Genomic DNA, 25,283 nt, shown 5'->3' with positions numbered 1-25,283 from the left:
ATCCTAACCTAGGGAATTAATTTTTTTTAGTGGTAAAGGTCGTATTGTCCTACTAGGGATGCCAAATTTTGTTGATAAAAGCTGAAATTAGTTGAGGTCAGCTGAGTTTCCTCAACTGTGATACAATTTGCTTCAAGAAAATGACTCTGAGAGAGGAACTTTGTCCCTCATCTATGGGTTCCCTAACTTCTCTAATAGAGTGTTAGGAAAGATTTTGTTTGGGTTTAAACTACACAAAGAAATGCATAAATAAAAGCATAAAGGTAAATAGATAAACAAAACGTGAAATGGGCTTGTTCGATTGATTGGATGTGTTAATTATGATATATGAACAAAGTATTTATAGAGTGACTATTATCTATTAGCCAAACGACACTGCGTAACGTTCTTAAACCTTTGTTCGGCTTGTTTTGTGGGTGTTGTGTAATAACTCCATTATTAGTGGGATTGTGGCACTTCATGTTCCACTTCAGTCTTACTCGTCAACAAGTTCCTTTTGTACACAATTCCTCTAGATGTTGTGTCTTCCCCCTCGTTTCTCGATGTTATTGACGTTGAGAGTAAGGATCGTGGATTTGTCACATCATTTTTCAGTTCCATTACTTTTTGACTCAGTTCTAAGCCTTTATCGACCCATGTCTTTAGTTAATAGCCTTGACAAAGAATCATCTCTCTTGCTAGGCTGCTCTAGCAACACTAATCTTTCACTCGTCTGAGTGACTTTCTCGCCTAATAGTTTAATTGTCTAACATGATAATTATTTTTTCGGTGTAAACACACACACGCGCGCACACACACATAAGTCAAATATAATTTTAGTTCGTACAAAATCACAAGCTATTAAGTTTAATCCCTCACATATTTTTTTCCACTTTTATTCCATATTTGAATTTAATAAAAACTATTTTGAGGACTAAAAAGATCAATTTTTTTTTTGTAAAAACTTTATAAAATATGGACTATTCTTAAAAACTAAAATATTATAGAGCACCAAATTTGACTGATATTTTAATATTGAAAGCTCTTGATTTAATAGAGATTAAAATATATTTAACTATATTATTTATGTGTGACAATATGCTTACATCTATATCAAATGTATGTGTGTCATAACTACTATTTGGATTAGAGAAAACTTATTTTTATGTGTATATAAGTTGATTGCACATGAGGTGCTAGCTCAATGTTAAGAGTTTAGCCTTATAATTTTATATGAGGTTCCTACAAAATAAAAATTATATGAGGTAAATATAAAATTATAATCTTGACCAAAAAAATATTAAAATTAATAATTTTTATTTCTTTTGTCAAAAAAGAATTAATAATATTTATATCGTGTTTGATAAATTATAATTAATAATATTATAATCTTTAAAAAAAATATTCAAAATAATTTTCGGTCAAACCAAAATTATAATCTTGAAAAAAAATATTCATAATAATTTTTGGTCAAACCAAAAAAATTATAGATTTTCACTATAAATATAGGATAAGATGAAGGCTCACCCTCACTTAAGATTTTCACTATAGTCAGAAGAAATATTATTGTACTTCTCCATCGCTTAAGTAATTTTTTATCTCGCTGCTTTCTTTTCCTTCCTATAAATTCTCATTGCTAGGAAAGTTGATATATTTATCGTTTAAAATTGAGATTTTCTTCTTTTCATTTCGTTGAAAATCTTGATCGTTGAACGTGACATATTTTCTTCTTTTCATTTAAAAATTTACTCTTATTCGTTTACTTTTTAAATTCTTGATCGTTGAAAGTCAAGATCCAAGATCGTATTGAATCGTTGCAAATTATGTCAAATCCACAAACCTCAAATTTTTTATATTGTAGTGATCACTTGTGTTTTTTTTTTTTTTTGGTCAAGATCACTTGTGTTTTCACTGTTGCTCTTTTGTATGACACAGTCGGTTCGAGAAAAAATATGTTTATTATGGTCACACATTTAATTTATTTTTCTTTATTCAAACATTTTCGTCGACTTCTTTAAAATCCTAAAAATCAATCAAATACTTTGAAATTTTATAAATATCCCGATTGTAAAATGTTTTTTAAAAAAAATCTCTTAAAATATCATAAAATCAATATAATCTCACAAAGTATTAAAATCTTAAAAACTTTTTCTGTACCAAAATAATCATTTAAAATTGCAATCCAAATGCACCCATTAATTAAATTATTACTATAATTTATTATATCACTCATTTTGATAACATAGATTTTGTATTCGCTTTTTGTGTGTTTTGTTGCTGCTATTGTTGAATGAACTGAGTAATTGAATTTGTTATATTTAATTTGCAGTTATGGCAGAAGAGATTATTCGCCCGTGTGCAGCGTGCAAGCATCAACATCGAAGGTGCAACGAAACAAGCTGCAACCTAGCTCCTTACTTTCCAGCGGACAACCCACAACGTTTCAACCTCGTACACTTGGTGTTTGGAAGGAGCAAAGTGTCCAAACTATTGCAAGAACAAGACATTTCCCATCGCAAACAAGTCGCTGATTCTTTGGTGTATGAGGCCGAGGCACGTTTGAGGGACAATGTTTATGGATGTGTTGGTTCTGCATCCTTTCTTGAAAAGACATTGAAGGATGTTCAAGATGAACTCAAGAAGGTGAAGAATGAACTGACTAAATACCTTGATCCTGAGATCATTCAAGAGGTTCTGTCCAATCCTGATCGTTTCGGCTTTGCACCAAGCCCTAATCAAAATCCACAAGGAAATCTTGTTTCTCAGCAGCCGCCAACTCTTGATCAGTTGACGACTTCTCTGAAAGAAAAGATTGTTAGGCCCGACACCAGGATCAACTCTATTGGTGGTGGAGAGGGACACCATGTTGGTGCTCCTGCTGATGCTGTCATTGCTCCTTCTTTTGACAATGGCAGCACTAGCGGTTGCCAGATTAAAGTGCAGGGGGAACAACAACAAGTTCAGCAACAACCAGATCAACAAGAATAGTTGAAAACATATCGGTGTAGTAGTTATTTTGTAATATTTACCGTCTTGGCTTAAGTGTTTTAGTTAATTATTATTGTCTTAGACGCATATGAGAAAATATATATTTGAACATCTAAGACTAATATGTATGGTAAAATAAATAAGCTAGCTTATAAATTTGTATTATTGATGCTATTTTTAAGGATATGAAATAAGTTTGTTTTGTTAAATAAAAACCTTTAATATTATTTTTATAAAGAGAAAAAAAATGTTCAGCTTATCATTTTTTTTTATAAACGAACTCTTTGTATATTGTATTTCTTTTCTTCATTGTTATTTTTTTTTTTTATCGGGTATATGTATGTGTAGTTGCAAAGACTAATCATTTAAATCGGATAATACTTTAGTGGATAACAATGTTCTCCCTCAAGATATTTAACACAACCCCAGGGATATATTCGAATCTATAACCTCTGGTTAAGTTGAAAAGGTTCTTTTATCATCTAATTCAAGTGCTCTTGAGTCTTTCTATTGAATTCATATATATATATATATATATAGGGGGTTGTTAACTTGCACCCACCTAAAAACACTAAGGTGCAAGTTAACAAGCTGCACCTACTAGTTATTTGCCAAAACACCCATGTTTTTCTATTATAAATAAATATTATTTATGCTATTTACAAAAATGTCCTTTTAATTAAAATAAAGTTTAATAGAGACAAAAATGTGTTTTAGTAAAGTACAAGTAGGTGCAGCTTGTTAACTTGCACCTTAGTGTTTTTAGGTGAGTGCAAGTTAACAGCCCCATATATATATATATATATATATATATATGATAACGAAGTCAAACAATATATGTTTAAAGAAGTCAATTTCATATATCACATTTATGACAATGAGAAACACTTTGAAATAAATTCAAATATTTAAGATATTTTAATTATTTTGTTTTTAAACATAATTTTAAAAAATTAAACATACATGTACTTTTAAGTTATTTTTTTATTCATCCGTATTTGATCAAATATTTTAAATTCAATCAATTAACTTTTTCAGCTATAAATCAGCTTTTCAATTATCTTTATAAGTTTGCTTAGCTTATAGCTTAATTTTATCAAACGGACTCTAAAACTATGACACCATATTTTGATACGGTTTTGACTCTTATATCATTTATTTTTTCTCCTTACATCAAACCAGCACTAATTCTAGATGAATTTTATGCGGTGTCCAACATGTTGTCTCCATTTTTCATCTCAAAATAACAGTGCTCTGAGTTCATTATCTTGAACACATTATGAAAATACTTATATTTTTTGGTAGGGTCCTGGGTTCGAACCCCAGACCATGCATATATTATGTATTGGCCTTATCAACTTAGATAAGCTCACGGGGACATGAAAATACTTATATATTTATAAGTTTTTTTATTTTATTTCTTTATAATTATTCTCAATAAAAATAATAACAAATAACAACAAAACATAATAATATAATTGAAAGTAAAAAAAAAAAAAGATTCAGTGACCAATACTAAAGTGCAAGGACCAATATCAAAAAGTACTGAAAGTGCAACGACCAATATCATTTGTACTGTCAAAATTCATCAAGGGGGTAGACCGGAAATCTTTAAATTACAAGGATGGAATCTATCTTTTATAGAAGGGGTAAACCGAAAATGACATATACTACGGGGAGATAAAATATTATTAACACAAAATTTTATGTATCGATATGAGAAAGTTGGTATGATAAAACTTTGAAAACTCATGATATATTTTATAAATATCCACATTAATGTAGTATTTCTCCTTAAAAAATGTAACAGCCCGATTTTTCGCTAGATTTGTTTTATTATTTATTTATGTGTGTTTATATGTGCTCGCATGTGATTATTTGCCTTTGTGTGTATCCTTGGTTGGGAATTGTAGAATTCAGTGTTAGAGGGTATTTTAGTCATTTTGGACTCAGGGGTATTTTGGTCATTTTGCGAGTAGGGGTAATTTTGTGATCTTGATAAGGATTATTTTTAGTGCTTAGTGAGAGTTGTTATTTTACTAAGTTACTAGAGAGAGTGTAGTAATTATTTTATTACCGGTAAGTATTAGTATTACATTTTACCGTTAGGTGAGTAGTAACATTTTGGATTAGAATAGAAATGGGTTAGGTCCATTAAGGATTGTGAGTTGAGCCCAATTAAGTAAAGTCTATTTAAACACTAGTGTTAGTAGGGAAATAGGGTTTACCAACATTTTCACATTTGGGAAGAGATAGAGACAAGAGAAGAGAAATGGTTTGAAGGAGGAGAGCTAGAGAGAGCTAGAGATCCAAGCTTTGGGAGCTAAAGTGAAGCCTTAGCTTGAGTTGTGGAGAATTAAGGTAAGGGAGTTAGTCTTTGATCATAATCACTTAGTTGTAGCTCCTACCCTAATTTTCTACATAAGTGTTTATTTGAATAATTGATTATTTGTGAAATTAATTGTGAAATTCGTGCTTATGTTGTGATGCAATGTTTGAGTATGTAAATTGAATGTTAATTGAGTTGTTGATGATGAAATTGCAAGCTTAAATCATGTACATATGTATGCTTTGTGTTTTACCCAAAAATTGTTGATAGGAGATGTTGTTGTTGATGAATTGTAATGAATTCATGATTGGTTGTTGTTGTTGATGTTGTGAGGTGTTGTTGTTGATGAATGGAACCCTGGGTAATCATAATCTTTGAGCTTGTGATGATTTGTGTTGTTATTTTTGAAGTTTTATGAAATGGGTCAAATGGTGAATTTTGTTAGGAGAATATTTTGGGTCAAATTTTATATCAATTTGAGTGTCTTTTTATGTTTGGAAATGTTTAGACAAGCCTTGGGATCAAATTTGGGCATTGGGAAGTCAAAATTGGGGTTTTGGGGTGAAAATGGAGGTTTTCCCGAGACTGAACTGTCACAACTCGCCACAGCGCTTGCGAGGCGAGTTGGACTCGAGCAAGGAGGCCTCCCTGGAGCTTACTCGCCTCGCGAGTAAAGTTACTCGCAACGGCGAGTTACACAGGGCAGCACCCCCCTGTTTCGCATTCTTGCGTCTTTTTCCCTCGTTTCTGTTTTGATTTGGGTTTTTGTGTAAACATGAAAGTTTTAGATAATCTTGTTATCTTTCCAAAGGATTTTGTTTGGCGTGAAAATGATTTTTTGTTTCTAAGTTATGGGGAAAATACTCTTAGTAAATTTTACGGAACTTCCGCATAACTATTCCTAAGTCGACCCAAACCTTGTGGATTGTTTCCTAACTTCAAACTTATGTTTTATGAGTTCATTTAAAGTGTTTAAATGGTTCCTAAACTGTGATATAGTGGACCTAGCTTGTTTTGATTTGAAAATGGAAAATTCCTTAAAGAGTGAGACGAACTTTGAGTTTTTATGATTTCGTCACATTTGGCCGGTGAAACGCCAAAGTATCCTCTACTGCACTCACATGTGGCCTAGAGGTATACTTAGTTGAGGCATTGAATCTTATTTACTTGGTTTGGTTCAATAATTTCAATTATTTTGAAAACGGGATAAGATAGACGAATTTTGTTGAAAATGGTTCCTTTGGACCAATTGCCTTGTGAATCTCTTGTGAATGACTTTATATGATTAATTGAGGATATATGACTGGTTGTTGAAGGTTGAATATGATGTTTATCCTAAATGTTGAATTATTCCACTTTGCTTGGTTTATGAGAAGTGTGTGGATTGTTGTGGGATATTGTGTAGTTGATGATGATTTATGTGATGATGACTCATATGTGAAATGTGATTGTTGAATATGTGGACGTGTATACTTGATAATGCAATGTTGTTGAGATAGTCAATGTAATTGGAGGTGTACTTTTACATTGTCGTTGTTGTGGTGAAGTTGTGCATGGTCGTTGTTGTATGTCCATGCATCATAATCATATCGAGTCATAAGTGAAATGTAAAAGAGGAGGTGTACTTTAACATAGGTGAATTGTAAGAGAGGAGGTGTTCTCTTACATATGATGTTTTTGTTGCATCATGGGTGACGACCTTGAGGAGATTTGGTACCACATGCATATACGTGTCGAGTCTAGACGCATTGCATATTATAATGATGTTGTTGTGGCATGTGAATGATATGGTTAGTGATGAATGTGTTGATAAATGCTAGTTGTGATACTTGAGTTGTTGTATGAATGTAATCATGGGAGTTAATTGTTCATGTAATCTAATTGAGAATTGAATTTGAATTAATTATGTTATTTATTGTTTATTGATTATGATTAATGTAATGCTTACCCCCAGTGGTTTTTGCCGCCTACCTGTCAGTATGGATGAGTAGACGCTGTGCAGGATTAGTTGCTTGGTGGATGTTTGGATGGCGGGAGCTTTCTCCGCTGTCAAGTCTTAGAGTCTAGGACAGGCTCTGATTAGGCTAGTGTCTTATGTCTGTTTTCGATTCTGGTTTATTTGTTCATGTGTTTAGGACTTGGAGGATTTATATGTTGGTGTATTTTGACCATGACATGTATTTGGGGAGTTATATGTTTTGTTCCGCTGAGACTGCTGATATATATATATATATATATATATATATATATATATATATATATATATATATGCATGTTGAGTTTTGGATTGTGTTAGACGTAGCGTCTATTTCTTGAATATTTGTTATATTCGCGTGTTTTATCGCTTTAATAGAAATAGGGCGTTACAAAAAACATTAATGTAGCATTTCTATTAATTACTTTTTATTTTATATGTAAATTAGTGAGATTAAGTGATTTCACAAAGGGTCAGTTTGATCCTTCTTTGTGTTGAAACCGTGGACTACTCCGTGTTCATGAATGAGGTGCAAGTGGGTCCTCTTGTTCCAGGCCGTGGTATTAGACAAAGAGACCCCTGATCTTTGTATCTTCTTATTTTGTGTGCTAAATATCTTCCAGCTTTAATTCATGAAGTAGAACGGTCCAATGCCATTCGTGGTACTATTATGTTTACAAATGCACCTACTGTATCTCATTTATTGTTTGTAGACGATTGTTTTATCTCTTTTTCAGTGCTCAGGAAAGTTGGGCTTTAGCAATGAAAAATTATTTGGCTACGTATGAGGAGGCTTCTGGGAAAGCAATCAACTTGCAAAAGTCATATATTTTTTGTAGCAGAAATATGTCCGGCGAACTTTGTGCAACCATGATGCAAATTCTTGGTGTCAGACAAGTCTTAGGTACCGATAAATATCTTGGCCTCCCATCTATGATAGGTCGGAGTAAGAAGCTACTTTCAAATATGTGATGGATCATATTTGGAATATAATCAATTCTTGGAGCAGTCGATGTTTGTCTTAGGCAGGTAATCTAATCAAAATAGTATTACAATATATTCCCCTTATGTAATGAGTGTGTTTCTTTTTCCAATAACTCTTATTAATGAAATTGAGAAGACGCTAAATTCCTTTTAGCGGGGCCATACAAAAAGTAATTCTAGAGGACTACATTGGCTCTCATGGAAACATTTAACTACACCTAAAGTGTTTGGTGGAATGAGGTTTAACAGTATGAAAGCTTTCAATTTGGAAGTGCTTGGCAAACAGGCTTGGAAATTTATTTCAAATCCAAACTTGTTAATGAATCGACTACTAAAAGCTAAAGATTTTACTCTAAATGATTATGTTAGTGTAGGTCTTGGTCATAATCCAAGTTATGTTTGGTGTGAACTCTGGAGTGTGAAGGACGTTCTTCGGTGTGAATTCAAATGGAGCATATGTTCGAAATGAAAATGTACTATTGTGGAATCAGTCATGGTTGTCTGCTGGGGGGGCGTATCTCTTCGGTTTCCCAGCAGGAATTTACATGGCCACATATTATTCTATCATAGCTATTAGCTCAACATGCTAAGAAATGAAATACGGGGTTGATCAATACTATCTTTGTTTATGTTACAACTAATTGAATCATCAAAATCCTTTTGTTTGAATATGTATTGTCTGATGCTCCAACTTGAAAGTTTGAAAGGATGAGGAGTATACAATGCGTAGTGCTTACCGTCAGATAATGAATGCTAATAATGATGCAATTAATGCAACATAGGGTGGTAGGACATTGGAATCTCATGTGAAATCTTAAGCTACCTCCTAAGGTTAATTTTTTTTATTGTGGGGAACCTGTCGCTATTGTCTACCTACTTGGTTACGATAGCAAATCCAAAAAAGATCTTTGCTAAGGTTTTTATGCGGTTTGTACGGTTAAGGACGAAGATAGCTTCCACCTTATTTTTTGAAAGCAACAAAAGTGTTTGTTGTTGACTACATACTGGTATTTTATCCTCCCTTCTTCCCCTTGTTGATCCTACTATTAGTCTTGCTTTAGTTGTGGTTTGCTTCTTTACAACATCTAGATGCCCAACAAAAGCAAATTTAGGGGGTGACTTTGTGTAGTATTTGGAAGCATGTAAATAATAACGTTTTAAGCAATACTATTGAATCTACTTCGATGATTTATGAACGGGCGAGCACTCTTTTCAATAGTTGGGTCAATGCCCAACTTTTCAGGACCCTGTCCCTCATCAGACTCATCACACTGAGACAGTTGCATGATGCAAACCAAGTGTGATTCGCTATAAATGTAACGTGGATGCTTACTTCTTTCATGTGTTGAACAAAGTTGACCTTGGTGTGTGTATTTGGGATGATGAGGGTCATTTGTGTTGGTTAAAATAGAGTGACCATCACCATTACTTTATGTTTACTTGGGAGAGGGGCTCAAACCGTTGTTTGCTCTTGAGTGGATACATGACCTTCAGTTGACCAATGCAGATTTTGAGATGGATTGAAAGGTAGTGGTAGACATTACCTATGGTCGTACACTCGATGTCTCGAATTGTGTCAATTATTAATGATTATCGACACCTACTTTCTTTCGATTTAGCAACCTCTCTAAAGTTAAGTTTATTAGAAGACAAATTAATAAAGTTGTTCATAGTTTAGTTAGGATAGTTTCATGTCATGCTAATTTCCGAATTTTCATTTGAATTAACGGAAATTAATTATAATTGTTGGTCTACACCGGTTTTTTATTTTACATTAGTTGTAGATATTACTCAAGCGTGTGCGTGGCACTAAATCATTATCAATTTTCTCATTTTCTAACACGTTGACCACGAGACCGTCCTCTTATCTTTCCCAGCTCAAAAGCCCCTTTTTCTTCTCTCTAATCCATTAGAAGCCAAAAATCCCTTTAATTGGTTGGTTGTTGTTGCCGTACCTTGACAGTAACACACACCCAACCCATTCCCCAATCTAATTAATCCACCATTTTCTTAAAAGTAACCAAAAACTAATTAATACTTGTACTTACTTCATCCGGCCACTATTATAAGCAAAAAACTACTTTTTAGGTTCATTGAATGAGTGATGTATGTGGTCATTAATATAGACCACATACATCATTTATTCAATGAACCTAAAAAGTAGTTTTTTTGCTTATAATAGTGACCGGAGGGAGTAATTTTCAACAGTGACAAAGTACATATCATTCCCTACAAATATCTTTTTGGGTATTGACCAACTATTTACTCTTAGAAATTAGAGTCACTACCTATGAAGCCCGGATACGTAGTGTGATACGGATACGATACGATACGGGTACGCAAATACGCGAAATTTTTAAAATTTAGGATACGATACGGTTAAGATACGTTAACAAAATATTTATATTAAAATTTATATGCGTGTAAAATACTTAAAAAAAACATTGATTACTCATACTATATAATCATAAAAGTTACAATTTACAAAAAAAAAAAAAATACTTATGATCAAAATAAAAAATGTAAAGTTTTTGTATAAATCATATTCTATTTTCATTCATATGTTAGGATATCAACAAATGTATCAATAAAAGAACTCAAAACAAAGTTTGTTTAATGTTGATTGATTAAATCTCCCCTCTCTCGTTACTTTCATCCACCAAAATCATAATATTTAATTTGTTAATTGAAAAGTAATTATAGTGATTCGTATATTAAATTTTCACAACACAATCTCATTTTTATAATATTCATTTTTTGGATATTCGTATCTTAAATCATAATATTCGTATCTTATAATTACAGTGATTCGTATCTTAAATTTTCACAACACAATCTCATTTTTATAATATTCATTTTTTGGATATTCGTATCTTAAATCATAATATTCGTATCTTAAAGTAATTATAATATTCATTTTTTTTGGATACATCTGTGTGAAGTATCTTATAAGTATCTGTGTGTATCCGTCGAGTATCTTTTAAGTATCCGATAAAATATATATTTTAAATTAAAATAATTAATTCTGATACTTCTGGGATACGGTATCCGGAGTATCCGCGGAGTATCGGTATCCGATACGTATCCGACACGGGTACGACACCATTTTGGAGTATCCGGGCTTCATAGGTCACTACACACTCGAACTAAATGAGATTTTTTTTCCTTTCCAATGACATAACAAAGAGCTAGTACAAAACTCATTTTCAATAGTTTTAACACTACAACATTTTGTGTCTGTGTTTGAATCACGTGCTAAGTTGAAAGAGACTTAAACTATCTCATTTAAATGTTATTAGATGTTTTATAATACTCCATCCGTTTCACAATATTTGTTCATTTTGAAGAAATTACACGTATTAGAATCAAATAAATGTTGTCATTTTTGATGAAATTCTTTATGTTTTTTTATAATACCCTTACTCATTTATTATTTCATTCTATTATTTCTCTCTCTCTCTCTATAATAAATAAGTAAGGGTATTATTAATAAATCAATAATTAATGTTGCATTGAAACTTGATAGTGATAAGTAAAGTGAAACAAAATTATTCTCCAAAATGAACAATTGATTACCTTTATTAATAGATATTTTCTTTAAGAATACCTTTACTAATTTATGATATTTGATGAATTTACTTTATTTTAAAAATGGATAAATAATTAAAATAAATTATGACTCATGCTAAGAATTGTTTGTCAAAGAAGCAAAAAATAAAAAATTTGTATTAAAAAATACGATTTTTAAAAAGCAGATCACATATATTTCCTAAGTTAATATTTCTATGAATTATTTAATGAGACAAAGATCATTTTTTTTTGGAGTAGAGACAAATATCATTAATAGAGAAATAAAAATGAAGTTATGCAAATCATCAAAATTTAAAAGTAGGCAAACTTACGTACCAAAAAAAAAAAAAAAGTAGGCAAACTTAATGTCCTTTTGCTCTACATTTACTTGAAAAAAGAATATAAGTTACTACAACAACTAATTTGATTAAAGTTTATAAATTTAATCAACTAATTTATCCACTATCAGATTTCTACAACTTTTTTTTTAAACAAAACCTTAATCTAAATTTTTGCATCAAGAGGAGAATTCTAACTCAAGCCTAATCCCTTACTACCAAAAACTAAACCAATCTTAAACAAATAATTCATCTTTTTCCAATCTATTTCACACTTCAAATAAAATTTCACCATTAAAAAAAAACCAAGCAAAGAAGAAGAAAAAAATCAAGAAAAATAGAAAGAAAACAAACAGCAAAAAAAACGTCATAAAACCAAAACGGCGCCGTTTTCTTCTCCACTTCTTCCAGTTGCTTACCTTTCGTTCCAACCCAATCCATCCAAATATATTTTATCTAAACCAAACCACCATTTCTCTTTCTCTAAAATAAAAAAGTCTTCTATTCTCTTAAACGATGCCGTTTTCTCACCCATAACTCAACTCAAATCACAAAACCCTTTCTTTCTCGTTCTTTTTCCCGGTTCGGTTTTTTTCTTGATGGATCGAGCTGCGATGACGGTCGGACCGGGTATGGATTTACCGATCATGCACGACAGTGATCGGTACGATCTGGTTCGTGATATCGGGTCCGGAAATTTCGGTATTGCTAGGTTGATGCAAGATAAACAAACCAAAGAGCTTGTTGCTGTTAAATATATCGAACGTGGTGATAAGGTTTTAATTAATTTTTATTTTTTTGGGTCTTGTTTTGGAAATTTTTATCTTTTTCACGTTTTTTTAGTTAGTATCACATGATCATCGTTTTTGCTTTAATTGTTCGTTGGGTGAGTTTTTAGGTTGTTAGTTACGTGACGTGGAATGCTATTTATATCATGTTTTCTGTTTCCATTTCTGTTTTAAGTTTTACCTAATTATGAATTACTATTTTTAATTTATTTTTTATATGCAAAAAAAATTAATTTTTCTTTTTATTAGTTTATTTATGTTTATGAGGGTTGATATTTCATTAAATTAAGATATTTAATTTATGTATATATTGCTTTTGATTTTGTAAATAATGGATTTTTGTGTGTGTTAAGTCTTTGGTTTCGAGAGGAAATGGACCCTGGTAAGCCGGAGTTCGGTTTGGAAATAAAAACTGACTAATAATTGTTGTATTTACGAACTGAAGTCGGGTTCTTTCGAACAATTCGTCCTTTGCAGTTTTGTAAATTTGCTCATTTCAGTTGGGGGGAAAAATAGCCTGGTTTAGGTGTATTTTTTGTTTAGTGTTTTAGAGTTGAATTTTGGAACATTTAAAATTGTTGAGAATCACTAGGATCATTAAGATGAAACTAGTATTATGCAATTTTTGTTGTAATTTATTAACTTTATGTTATGACTGATGGACTAATCTAGTATTTTTCTATAATGTTATTGTGTTTTGCAGATTGATGAAAATGTGAAGAGAGAAATTATTAATCACAGGTCTCTGAGACATCCTAACATTGTTAGGTTTAAGGAGGTTAGTATGCATTTTTATATTTCTATAGGCAGAAGAAGGGTAATCACATTTATGTGTAATGCTCTGTAAAATTTTACTCAGGTCATTTTAACACCTACTCATCTTGCTATTGTAATGGAGTATGCATCTGGAGGAGAACTTTTTGAGCGAATCAGTAATGCTGGCCATTTTTCTGAGGACGAGGTTCTCATTTAATTTTCTTACTTTTGCGGCACTTGTTATTTCATAGAGCGTGAATTTGTACTTGTAATATGTTCTCTGTAGATCATGGTAATTTATTGATATGATGCAGGCTCGTTTCTTCTTTCAACAACTCATATCTGGGGTCAGCTACTGCCATGCAATGGTAATTAAACTTTTTCTGTTCTCCACTGTCTGATGTAAATCATGTTTAGCCTATACCGGAATGTAGTGTAGGTAATGAATTAATTTTCTGAATATTATGCCTGATGCATCAGTCTTATCTTATGTGTAATGTGTCTCTTCATGAAGCAAGTATGTCACCGGGACCTGAAGTTGGAAAATACTTTGTTGGATGGAAGCCCAACTCCTCGTTTGAAGATATGTGATTTTGGTTACTCCAAGGTAATCTCACTAGTACTACATGGTTTGAGTTCTGTGCTTAAACATTTTACTAGGATGTGTTTGGTTTAGTAATGTTTACCTCCAACTATTTCCTGCATCTGAGTGTTTTGTTGCTTTTGTTCTTCCTATGTGGACTCTAATAACGATCGAATTAAGTAGCTAGCTCCTTAAGTTACTAAATTGTATTTTCAGTAGTTTCTGCTTCATTTTGCATCCTCATGTGCTAGAATTTAGCTTGTCAAAAGCTTTATGCATGTAAGGTTGTCATATATAGTTTTCATTAAAAAACTAATGATCCATCTATTACCAACTGATGAATGGGGTGATAACCCACTTGAGAGGAGGCAAAATAACTTTTGAATTTTGATGAACACTTGAATGGTTGTTTGGTTCAGCTTAGTTTTGTGGAAATAATCGCGTGTCTCTTTTAAAACCTTTTCAGGAAGCTCGAAAAAATATTTTCCCAAAACAAACAAATCTAAACACCTATGATTTACTTGAATTTTAATGTCACCCTTTTAACAATTTTTTTCGATTTTCTTCTCTTCAAACTCAAATTATTTTAATTAAGTTATATATCTTATTGCTATATGTTGCAATCTGAGTTATATACTTCTCAAAAAAATCTTGCAATCTGATTGCTGGTGTTATTTTCAGTCTTCAGTGCTTCATTCACAACCGAAGTCAACTGTGGGAACTCCGGCATATATTGCTCCAGAAGTATTACTGAGACAAGAGTATGATGGAAAGGTAGAGTGTTTAACCTCATGGTATTATTCTTTTTCAGTAGGACTATTACTGTCAAATTTGATTAGATGAAGAACTCTTTTGTCAATAACTTGTCATAGTTTGTATGCTTGTGAGTTCTTGATTTGCTCTATATAACTAAAACCATGATATTTTGATAGCCAGACTGTTTTCACCCTAATCCAATGATCATTTTGGTCTGCAGTCGAAACAAGATCATGTTTCTGTTCTAGTTTTCATCTCCATGTAATTCAGGTCTTTTGGCACTAGTTGAAAAATCTTTACTTTATTGACTGTTTACAGTATTGTCGTATATTATTAATTAATATTAATTACTCCCTCCGTCCCTTAATATAAGCACCTATTGCATTTTTCACTCTTATTAAGACAAGTTGGTAGTGTCTATTTTATGTATGAATGTACCTAAAATGCCCTTTGTAAATATGTGTAGTAAATTTTGACTTTTCCACACCAAAGCACTTAGTGGTATTAATTAGGGGTTTACTTGAAAAAGAAGCAATAAATGTATCTAGTAATTTGAAAAGAGGCTTATATTTAGGGACAAATTTTTAGTAAAATGAATGCTTATATTTTGGGATGGATGGAGTCTTAATTAAGGGAATGGGAAGTAAGTTTCATCCTAATCATTTTGTGCTTGAAAACTATGAAGCATGGACTTTGACACAGACACAAACACGACACCAACTCAGACACCTGGACACACCCATCAAGGAGTGTCCGTGCTTCATAGCTTGAAAAGCTACTAAAGGTTCTTATTCTGGTAGTAGTATCTTCTGGGTAGATCAAAATAAAATTATGAGTTTTTTTTTTTTTTTTTTAAATGTAGGGTTCTTGTTCTACTAAAAATGTTTGTGTTATCTTGCATTTAATATCAGATTGCAGATGTTTGGTCTTGTGGGGTAACCTTATATGTGATGCTAGTGGGATCGTATCCCTTTGAAGATCCTAACGAGCCAAAAGATTTCCGGAAGACAATACAGGTACGTCAGATCTGTCTGAAGATAATATTCATTTTCTTAACGAGTAGTGTCTGATTGATAGAGCACTTGTGGTTGCTTCCTTGCAGAGAGTACTCAGTGTCCAGTATTCCATTCCAGACAATGTTCAGATAACTCCAGAGTGTCGCCACCTTATCTCAAGGATCTTTGTTTTTGACCCTGCAGAGGTAATTCTATTTCAAATAAATAACCTAATTTTGCATGCATAAATTTGAGACTACTGTATGTCTATCATAATTCATAGCACAGGAACATATTATAGGCATAATGTTGAATACATATTGTGACTTAAGCCTATGCCCTATTGACTGCAATATATAGATTTAATTTGTAATCTTGCTAGTAATTCTATGTCAATCTTATGCCTCTGGCCGTGTACATGACAGAGAATTACCATGCCTGAAATCTGGAAACATAAATGGTTTCTGAAGAATCTTCCCATGGACCTGATGGATGAGAAGATAATGGGTAACCAATTTGAAGAGCCTGAACAACCCATGCAGAGCATTGATACAATCATGCAGATAATTTCAGAAGCTACTATACCAGCAGCTGGAACCTGTTCTTTAGACCAGTTTATGGCAGATAACATTGATATGGACGATGAATTTGATGACTTGGAATATGAATCCGAGCTTGATATAGATAGCAGTGGGGAGATAGTGTATGCTATGTACTAATTTGATCATTACCAGTACTTGAAATACATGTTAAAAGGAGAGCATTCTTAATATTGGGCTATATAGAATTTTCAGCCTCAAGAGAAATGTGTGGTGCATGCATTTTCTGTAGATTATAGTATGAACAACAAAGAAGTACATGTTAATTTTTATGTGTGCGTGCTTCTTGGAGGTTCCTACGTCCACATGATTTACGAGTATCACCTTTCTAGAAGCGAGGTTGGATGTTTTCTTACATACTAAAATGGTTGCTACTGGTTTAGGGATGAAATGATTGTTATACTTTACTCACTTCCTGGTGAATACTTGCTTAATATATTATATTTACATTTACACTAGTTTTGTTGTTGTTGCTTGTCCAGTTAAAACTGCATTAGGTGAAATCATATTTCATGTCGATACTTATATTATATGCATCAACTCCATGTAAACGGTTGATTTTTATTAGATACTTCCTTAGTTCGTGTATGCATGTTTTAGGCACTTTTTCTTTCATGTGTGATGAATTATGAAGCCCGGATACATAGTGCGATACGGGTACGCGAATACGCGAAATTTTTAAAATTTAGGATACGATACGGCTAAGATACGTTAACAAAATATTTATATTAAAATTTATATGCGTGTAAAATACTTAAAAAAAAACATTGATTACTCATACTATATAATCATAAAAGTTACAATTTACAAAAAAAAAAAAAAATACATATGATCAAAATAAAAAATGTAAAGTTTTTGTATAAATCATATTCTATTTTCATTTATATGTTAGGATATCAACAAATGTATCAATAAAAGAACTCAAAACAAAGTTTGTTTAATGTTGATTGATTAAATCTCCCCTCCCTCGTTACTTTCATCCACCAAAATCATAATATTTAATTTGTTAATTGAAAAGTAATTATAGTGATTCGTATCTTAAATTTTCACAACACAATCTCATTTTTATACACTTCATTTTTTTTTTGGATACGTCTGTGTGAAGTATCTTATAAGTATCTGTGTGTATCCGTCGAGTATCTTTTAAGTATCCGATAAAATATATATTTTAAATTAAAATAATTAATTCCGATACTTCTGGGATACGGTATCCGGAGTATCCGCGGAGTATCGGTATCCGATACGTATCCGACACGGGTACGGCACCATTTTGGAGTATCCGGGCTTCATAGGTGATGAAGCATATTTTGATCTAGTATACTTTTTTGATGCTTTGCTCCATTAATAGATGTACCTCTTCTACTCGATTCCTCTAAATTCACTGAAGTTATTATTACGAATAAGATGGAAGTTGTAAATATTATTTGCCAAACCACAAAGTTTAGGCAAAGAGTAGAATCAGACTTTTTTGTTCACCTAAACTAAAACCATGTTAGATTGTTTATAATATTTGGTTGGTTGTGTGTCTGTAAGGTTCAATTAAGTTGTTCACAAAAAGTTATAATGTTTGATTTTTTTTTTTTTTGAACAAAAGTTATAATGTTTGATTGTTTACATCTAGTTCCTTCCCTGCTTATTTATAATGATAAAAAAGTTGAAAAGACATGATGATAAAAGGTAAAACACATTTAGTCAAAAAAAAGGTAAAACACATGAAGGAAGCATATTTCCTGCTGTTACAACAGGATGTTGTAAAGCATGTAAGCCATCCAATCAAAATTATACGGTCATGATCATTTTAATTAAAGGACACAGTTTTCAATCTTAACCGTTCGATCTCAAATGAACGGTCGAGATTGAAAACTGTGAGTAACTGCGTGGATTTGTTACAACGCCAAATCCGGGTCCAATTCCACACAAGTCCTCCAAACAACATTTTCACTAAATTAATACACGGGTCCATGTCCAACTGTAGGAAGCCACTTCAAGCTAACATCTGTTTTGGGGTGAGGTTTAGTATGGGAAAGGAAAGTTCTTTCCCATCATGGGAAAGTTTAACCTGGACCGTAGATTTAATAGTTTTTTATTTAGATGGCTGAGATCTTTTACTTGGTAATTGTTGCAACTTTTTGATGGTTATTGTGTAAAAAAAAACCGACCCCACCAATTCATTATAATTCATCATCTCAGGAAAACCAGCTTCCTCCTCTTCCTCTTGTTCTCCATTCACAAAACAAACCTGATTTAAAACTCAAAATGATGAAGAAGAAAATAACTCTGCATCAAGAACCAAAACGGTGAAGAAGTTTGGTAAAGAAGATGCAAAGAAGATGCAGAAGCTGATTTAAAGATCCAAAATATTGAACCCAAATCTGTAAATATTGAAAGCCAACTTCAATTTGTATTTAAGAATGTTAAAAATAGTCCACCATTAAAATTTCTGATTCAACAATTTTCTGCATGCTGAAAAAAATTAAGCAATGTCCTGTTGAGAAACATCAACACTCACTGAGAAATAACAAAGGTACCCATAAGCATTTCTCTATTTTTCTCCCTTTTGATTTCACTATTCTTTTTGTATCAGAATCAATTTGTGTCAAAAAAATCAGAATCCCAATTTTATTGTGCCTGAAACAACAACCGCCGGATCCAAATTCTGATGAGTGAAATATGGTGGAGGAAGAAGCAGAGAAGAGGAGATAAGAAGGATGCAAACATTGAACCGTTAAATATATCGCTTTCATTAGAACCGTTTTCTTTTAATTTTTTGTTTCAATAGTGTGCAATTGGATTGGGATTATGGCAACAGAGGAGTAATTTGTTCTCAGGAATGCAATTGGATTGGGATTATTGGCATTTTAATATGTTTTAATTAATTATTATTTTTTATTATTACAACAGGTCATGACTGTCAGCTGTAGGTAAAAAGCAAAGTTTCCCATGGTGGGAAACAAGTTGCCTTACCCAGGCTAAACGTCTCCATATATTAGAAAAGCTAGATAAATTTTCACACAAAGCAGTCACTTCATCATTACAGATAACATACATTACATGCTTTAATAATCCACAATTCATGACAGAATGTGGAACTTCGCTTAACCTTCAGCAACCCAACACATAAATTTTTTCAAGACTAGATGTAAACAATCAAACATTATAACTTTTGTTCAAAAAAAAAAAAATCAAACATTATAACTTTTTGTGAACAACTTAATTGAACCTTACAGACACACAACCAACCAAATATTATAAACAATCTAACATGGTTTTAGTTTAGGTGAACAAAAAAGTCTGATTCTATACTCTTTGCCTAAACTTTGTGGTTTGGCAAATAATATTTACAACTTCCATCTTATTCGTAATAATAACTTCAGTGAATTTAGAGGAATCGAGTAGAAGAGGTACATCTATTAATGGAGCAAAGCATCCAACTTCAGTGAATTTAGAGGCATGGTAATTCTCTGTCATGTACACGGCCAAATCCACAATTCATGACAGAATGTGGAACTTCGCTTAACCTTCAGCAACCCAACACATAAATTTTTTCAAGACTAGGAAAATCAACTGGTAAAGTTGATTTCATGTGACCGTAAGGTCACGGGTTCAAGTCCTGGAAACAGCCTCTTGTGTAAAAACAGGGTAAGGCTGCGTACAATACACCAAATGGTGGGACCCCTTCCCGGACCCTGCATATGCGGGAGCTTCAGTGCACCGGGTTGCCCTTTTTAGGAAAATCACCAATGTCTTTGGCCGTGTACATGGAGAGCATTCTTATTATTGGGCCTTATAGAGGAATATGTGGTGCCTGCATTTTCTGTAGATTGTAGTATGAATAATAAAAAGAAGTGCATGTTAATTTTTATGTGTGCGTGCGTGCTTCTTGGAGGCTCATACGTCTACATATTTACGAGTATCGCCTTTGTAGAAGTGGGGTTGGATGTTTTCTTACATGCTGAAATGGTTTCTGGTTTAGGGAAGAAAATGATTGTTATACTTTACTCACATCCTGGTGAATACTTGCTTAATATATTATATTTACATTTACACTAGCATTGTTGTTGCTACTTGGTCGGTTAAATTTGCATTAGGTGAAATCATATTCCATGTAAACAGTAAATTTTTATTAGACACTTCCGTAGTTAGTGTATGCATGTTTTAGACACTTTCTCTATCATGTGAGGAATAGCTGTCCCTCTTCTATTCCATTCCTCTATAAATTCACTGAAGCTATTAGTAAGAATAAGATGGAAGTTGTAAATACTATTTGCCAAACAACAAAGTTCAGGGAAAGAGTATAGAATCAGGCTTTTTTGTTCACTTAAAATCGTGTGTGTGTGGGTGTCTGCGCATGCATGCGCGCTCGCGCGTGTGGTTTAATAATCTACAATTCGACAGAATGTGGAACTTCACTTAACCTTAAGCAACCCAACACAAATTTTTTCAAGACTAGGAAAATCACCAATGTCTTCAGGTAATTATGCGATGTTCAGAAGTTCGATACATCACAACATATAGATTCTTCCAATTGATTTTGGCATCTCTACCAAATTAAAACATGAACTACGCCTTGACTCTATCAAATTCTCTAGATTTCCAATTTCTTGTGGCAGTGTAGAAAGCTTGTGAAGTTGGTGATGCCAAGTTTCTTCAAGGTGGTAATTTTACAGATATCAGAAGGAAATTCTAAAATATCATTACATTAGCATACTCAGATATCATGGACGTTATTGATACAATCATGCACAAGGATATATACAAATGGAAATTGAAATCATTGAGTTCAATACAGATATTACCATGACAGCAAACAAATGAAATAATATATAGCATCATACAATAATGAATAAGTTAACTGCAGCCTCTTCTATTTTCAGATTGGGAAGGCTAGGCTTGAAATGTTCCCAGCATACAGCAGTCTCTTGGTCACATATTAAATGCTTTAAATTCTCGAGTTTTGTGACTGACCCTGGCAATGTGTCTAATGAGAAACCAGTCATGTGAAGCTCTTTTAGATTATGCAAGTTTCCGATTTCTTCTGGTAAATTGGGAAGGCTTGCACAACCTGATATATCAAGAAAATGCAGTTTAAGAAGCTTTTCAATTGAAGCTGGTATCTCTCCCAACTCAGCACAGGAACTAAGTCTCAATACTTTCAAATTCTCGAGGTTTCCAATTTCTTGTGGCAACGAAAGAAAATTTATGCACCTTGTGATACTGAGCTTCTTAAGGGAAATAATATCACAGAGTCCGGAAGGAAGTGCCACTAAATCTTTGCAATAGTCAACACATAATTCTTCTAGATTTGGTAGTATGTCCGAAATTGAAACAGTGTTACTTTGAAAAACTTGTTTCGTTTCGCAAAAGTAAAGGGACAATTTTCGCAGATTAACCAATTTGCAAAGGGAAGGAACTGAAACCTGTTGCAACCTGATTCGTCTAAGGTTGGGTAGACAGCCAAGTATCTCAAAATTGTCTAACTCAGCACATTGGAAACCTTTATAATTGGTAATTATCAAGACTTTTAGTTTTGTCATTCTCTTTAGGCACTCTGGTAAGGTGTACTTATCAGTAAGGAGATTCAAGATCAGAACCTCAACTTGTTCAACATTGCTCCAATCTGGAGTCACCATTTTGTCTGCAAAAACAACATTTCATTTGGTGTCAAGAGTGAAAATAATATATATGTGTATGCATTTTAGAGAGGAGAGGTTAACTAACCAGAGTATATTGACAATGTGCGGGCAATGGCATTTTGTTGGTTCTGTTGGTCCCAACTATTTTCATTGACGTCGAAAATCAACCTTTTTCTTAGTTCAAATGGTTCCTGTCTAGCTTGATGAACAGCGATCTCCTTAAGAAGGTCATGTTGAGTAAGGAAATGGTGGTTGTAGTAATGGTCAACGTGAGTTGTCACTTCCCTGGTTAATGATCAAATGTTATATGCAGAGATATAACTATACATAGCCCTAAAATATATTCTCTAGATTAACGTTTTCTGTTTCTTGATCGGCATGATTGTTATAAAATGAAAATAAATAGTTAGTTAATGTACCTTGAAACTACAAGCTTAACCAAATGCCGGTTGGTTAGCTTATGAACAATGTTCATTCCTTTTATGTCGTCGTCTAGGTCATACAGTTCTGTCCACATGTCAATGAGAGCAGCCACAGGTATTTTTTTGTCTTCAAAAAATAATCCAAGGTCCATGAAGCACTCCTTGATGATGTGATTATCTTGCAATGCATTCTCCAAAACTTTTTGCAAGCGATCACGCAACTCATCATTAGAATCGACAATAGAACCACCTTTTGACAACATGTTCACCATTTCTTTCCACGCCTCAATATGTTGCCCATTGAGTGATCCACCAATCGATTCAAGTGCCAGTGGAGAACCCCAGCAACCCTTTGCTATCTGCAAATGAGTGCAAGCAAATTAGGTTAGCTACGAGGACTTGATCATATTGACGTCTTGCTACAATTTAGTAACCACCAACACTTTCTTTTATTATATATTTGAGAAAACAATTATATACACACAAGATGAATTTGACAAAATCTGATGGGACAAATATAACAAACCATGAAAATTACTTATTATTAATGATGAAATACAAAAGAGGGTGTAACTCTGGTTATAAAATTTGACAAAAAATGTTAAGACTATGACTATATATACTTTTTGAAGAAGCCAGACTAGTCCACCAAAATTGGCACTAGGGAGAATCAAAACCTGAGACCTTGAGAGGAGCACACTCCAAGGTTCCAAGCCGGCTTTGTTAAGATATTGACTATTACTAGGATGAATATAACAAACCTGCTGTACATCATCTTCATCAGGAACGTAAGATCCTATGGTTCCATCATTTGGTAGTGCAAAGTGACGGAAAACGATAACTGCATCTTCATCTCTAAGTGGCTTTAAGAATAATGAAGTTCTAAACCGTGGAAACTTAACTCTAGAAGTTATCAGAATTTTATAATATGGAAGTTGAACCTTGAAGGCATTAACAAAGGATTCTGAGTCTTGGAAAACATTATCTAGAACCAACATCAATGGACAACTTCCCCCAATTTTGTTGAGCAAACATCTCAAGTTCTTAACCGCATCATCATGGTCTACAAGGTAAGGCTTTTTATGTCCACAATGTTTAAACAATGTTTGCACGATGTTCTTCAAATCTGGATTTTTTGCCACAGGAATGAACAATATATTTTCCCCAAATTTTCCTAGTCCAAACAAACAAACAAGATTCTTAAATATCAAAGTCTTCACGACAACAATTGAAGTTACATCAGCTATTTTCAATAATATCAAATATCGCGATGCGACCACAACAATTTCTGCAACTTTGATTTAAAACCTTATGAATGAAGTCAGTTGGCGAGTTAGTTAAAAGGTATTTATGAAGTACTAACACATATACAAAGATCAGACACTACACTGATACGTAGAAACAAGTAATAAAAGTGAAGCGTAAATAGTTATATATGTTACCTATCACTTTGTCATCCCAACATAGCAACGTCGCCAAAGTGGTTTTCCCGGATCCAGCCAAGCCAGTTAACACATGTACAGAGTCTACAGACACATCACTACTGAGCACCCATTTCTTCAACTCACGCAGAGGCACATCCAACCCAACAGTGAAATCAGGTTTTACAGGAGCATTGAATTGTCTACCCTGCATATCTTCCATTCTATACAATATCTCTTTAACATCCCTTCCCATGATAATTGCGTTAACAAGGGTAATGGACCTAGAAATTCTCTCTCCCATAGCATGAAGTTCTCCTTGGTAAATAGATAGAAGAAAAAACTTCTGCCAGGGGACATTGGAGTATTTGTTAACTAACTCTCTCCCTTGTTTCAGTTCATCTATTAGAATATCTATCTCTACGTTTGAACGATTCGATTTCTCGTTTAATAGTTTCGTTTCTTCGGCAACTGGCATGACAAGATCTACTAGATATTTGAGGTTTTCACGAGTGGTTTTGAAATTCCAAGCTTTGGATATCTGGTTTGTGAATGGTTTTGCTGCTTCTTGAAAAACTGCTCCAAGAGCAGCCCCTTCAATCAACCCTCCTATCATAACTGGATGAAGAAACTTTGAAATTCAATTATCTCTCTAGATTTGGAAAGTGTTCTTTTGATTTCTCTGGGTTTTTTCTTCCTCTCAACTCAAGCTAATAAAACCAATATTAATTGTGAGAAAGGTAGCTTCCAGGAAATGATTGTCTATTTCTTCTCTATTAAGTAAGATATACACTTGTTTTTGACAGAATTTCGTAAGTGGAAAGAAAAAAAGAAAGTAGTATGTGTGAAAGCATGAAACATAGTCAACTAATGTGTGAACTTTTGAATTTTTTTTTTTCGACCCTGTTCCCAAAAAAATTTCCAAATCTGACCCCCTTTGACAATTATATACAGAAATGACCCCTTTCTGGTATTTTTTTTTTTATTTTGTCGTTTTCCTCATTACCGCAGTTTCAAATTGCGGTAATGAGCCACCTTTCTGACACACATGGCAGGCTCGGCAGAGGGGAGCAGGTTTTGTCTATTTTTTTTAATTTTTTTTATTCGTTACCGCAGTTTGGAATTGCGGTAATGAATTTTCATTTATTTTTCGTTTTTTATATTTTT

General features: G+C 33.1%; 3 protein-coding genes across 3 annotated transcripts; 2 read left to right on the top strand and 1 right to left on the bottom strand.

The window, feature by feature from the left end:
* Positions 1 to 2,310: 2,310 nt before the first annotated feature.
* On the top strand, positions 2,311 to 3,116 carry LOC146900978 (LOB domain-containing protein 25-like). Its single transcript, XM_085738393.1, has one exon. It carries the CDS (start codon positions 2,311 to 2,313, stop codon positions 2,965 to 2,967), a length of 657 nt encoding a protein of 218 aa, XP_085594519.1. The 3' UTR covers positions 2,968 to 3,116.
* Positions 3,117 to 12,563: 9,447 nt separating this feature from the next.
* Positions 12,564 to 17,098, top strand: SNRK2.3 (sucrose nonfermenting 1(SNF1)-related protein kinase 2.3). Its single transcript, XM_085733791.1, has 9 exons — positions 12,564 to 12,939; positions 13,655 to 13,729; positions 13,811 to 13,912; positions 14,022 to 14,075; positions 14,222 to 14,314; positions 14,972 to 15,064; positions 15,958 to 16,062; positions 16,149 to 16,247; positions 16,467 to 17,098. The coding sequence occupies exons 1-9, from the start codon at positions 12,763 to 12,765 to the stop codon at positions 16,758 to 16,760; spliced, it is 1,092 nt and encodes a 363-aa protein (XP_085589917.1). The 5' UTR covers positions 12,564 to 12,762; the 3' UTR covers positions 16,761 to 17,098.
* Positions 17,099 to 21,367: 4,269 nt separating this feature from the next.
* On the bottom strand, positions 21,368 to 24,876 carry LOC146900976 (putative disease resistance protein At5g66900). The gene is made up of 5 exons (XM_085733790.1): positions 24,138 to 24,876; positions 23,457 to 23,869; positions 22,693 to 23,054; positions 22,359 to 22,558; positions 21,368 to 22,275 (listed from the first exon to the last, which is right to left on the bottom strand). Exons 1-5 carry the CDS (start codon positions 24,730 to 24,732, stop codon positions 21,470 to 21,472), a joined length of 2,376 nt encoding a protein of 791 aa, XP_085589916.1. The 5' UTR covers positions 24,733 to 24,876; the 3' UTR covers positions 21,368 to 21,469.
* Positions 24,877 to 25,283: the final 407 nt, after the last annotated feature.

The sequence above is a fragment of the Medicago sativa genome, chromosome 8 (assembly GCF_051527215.1).
Source record: "Medicago sativa cultivar Bolivia chromosome 8, Bolivia_mono, whole genome shotgun sequence".
Taxonomy (NCBI): Eukaryota; Viridiplantae; Streptophyta; class Magnoliopsida; order Fabales; family Fabaceae; genus Medicago; species Medicago sativa.
This window is presented reverse-complemented; position numbering and strand designations above follow the sequence as displayed.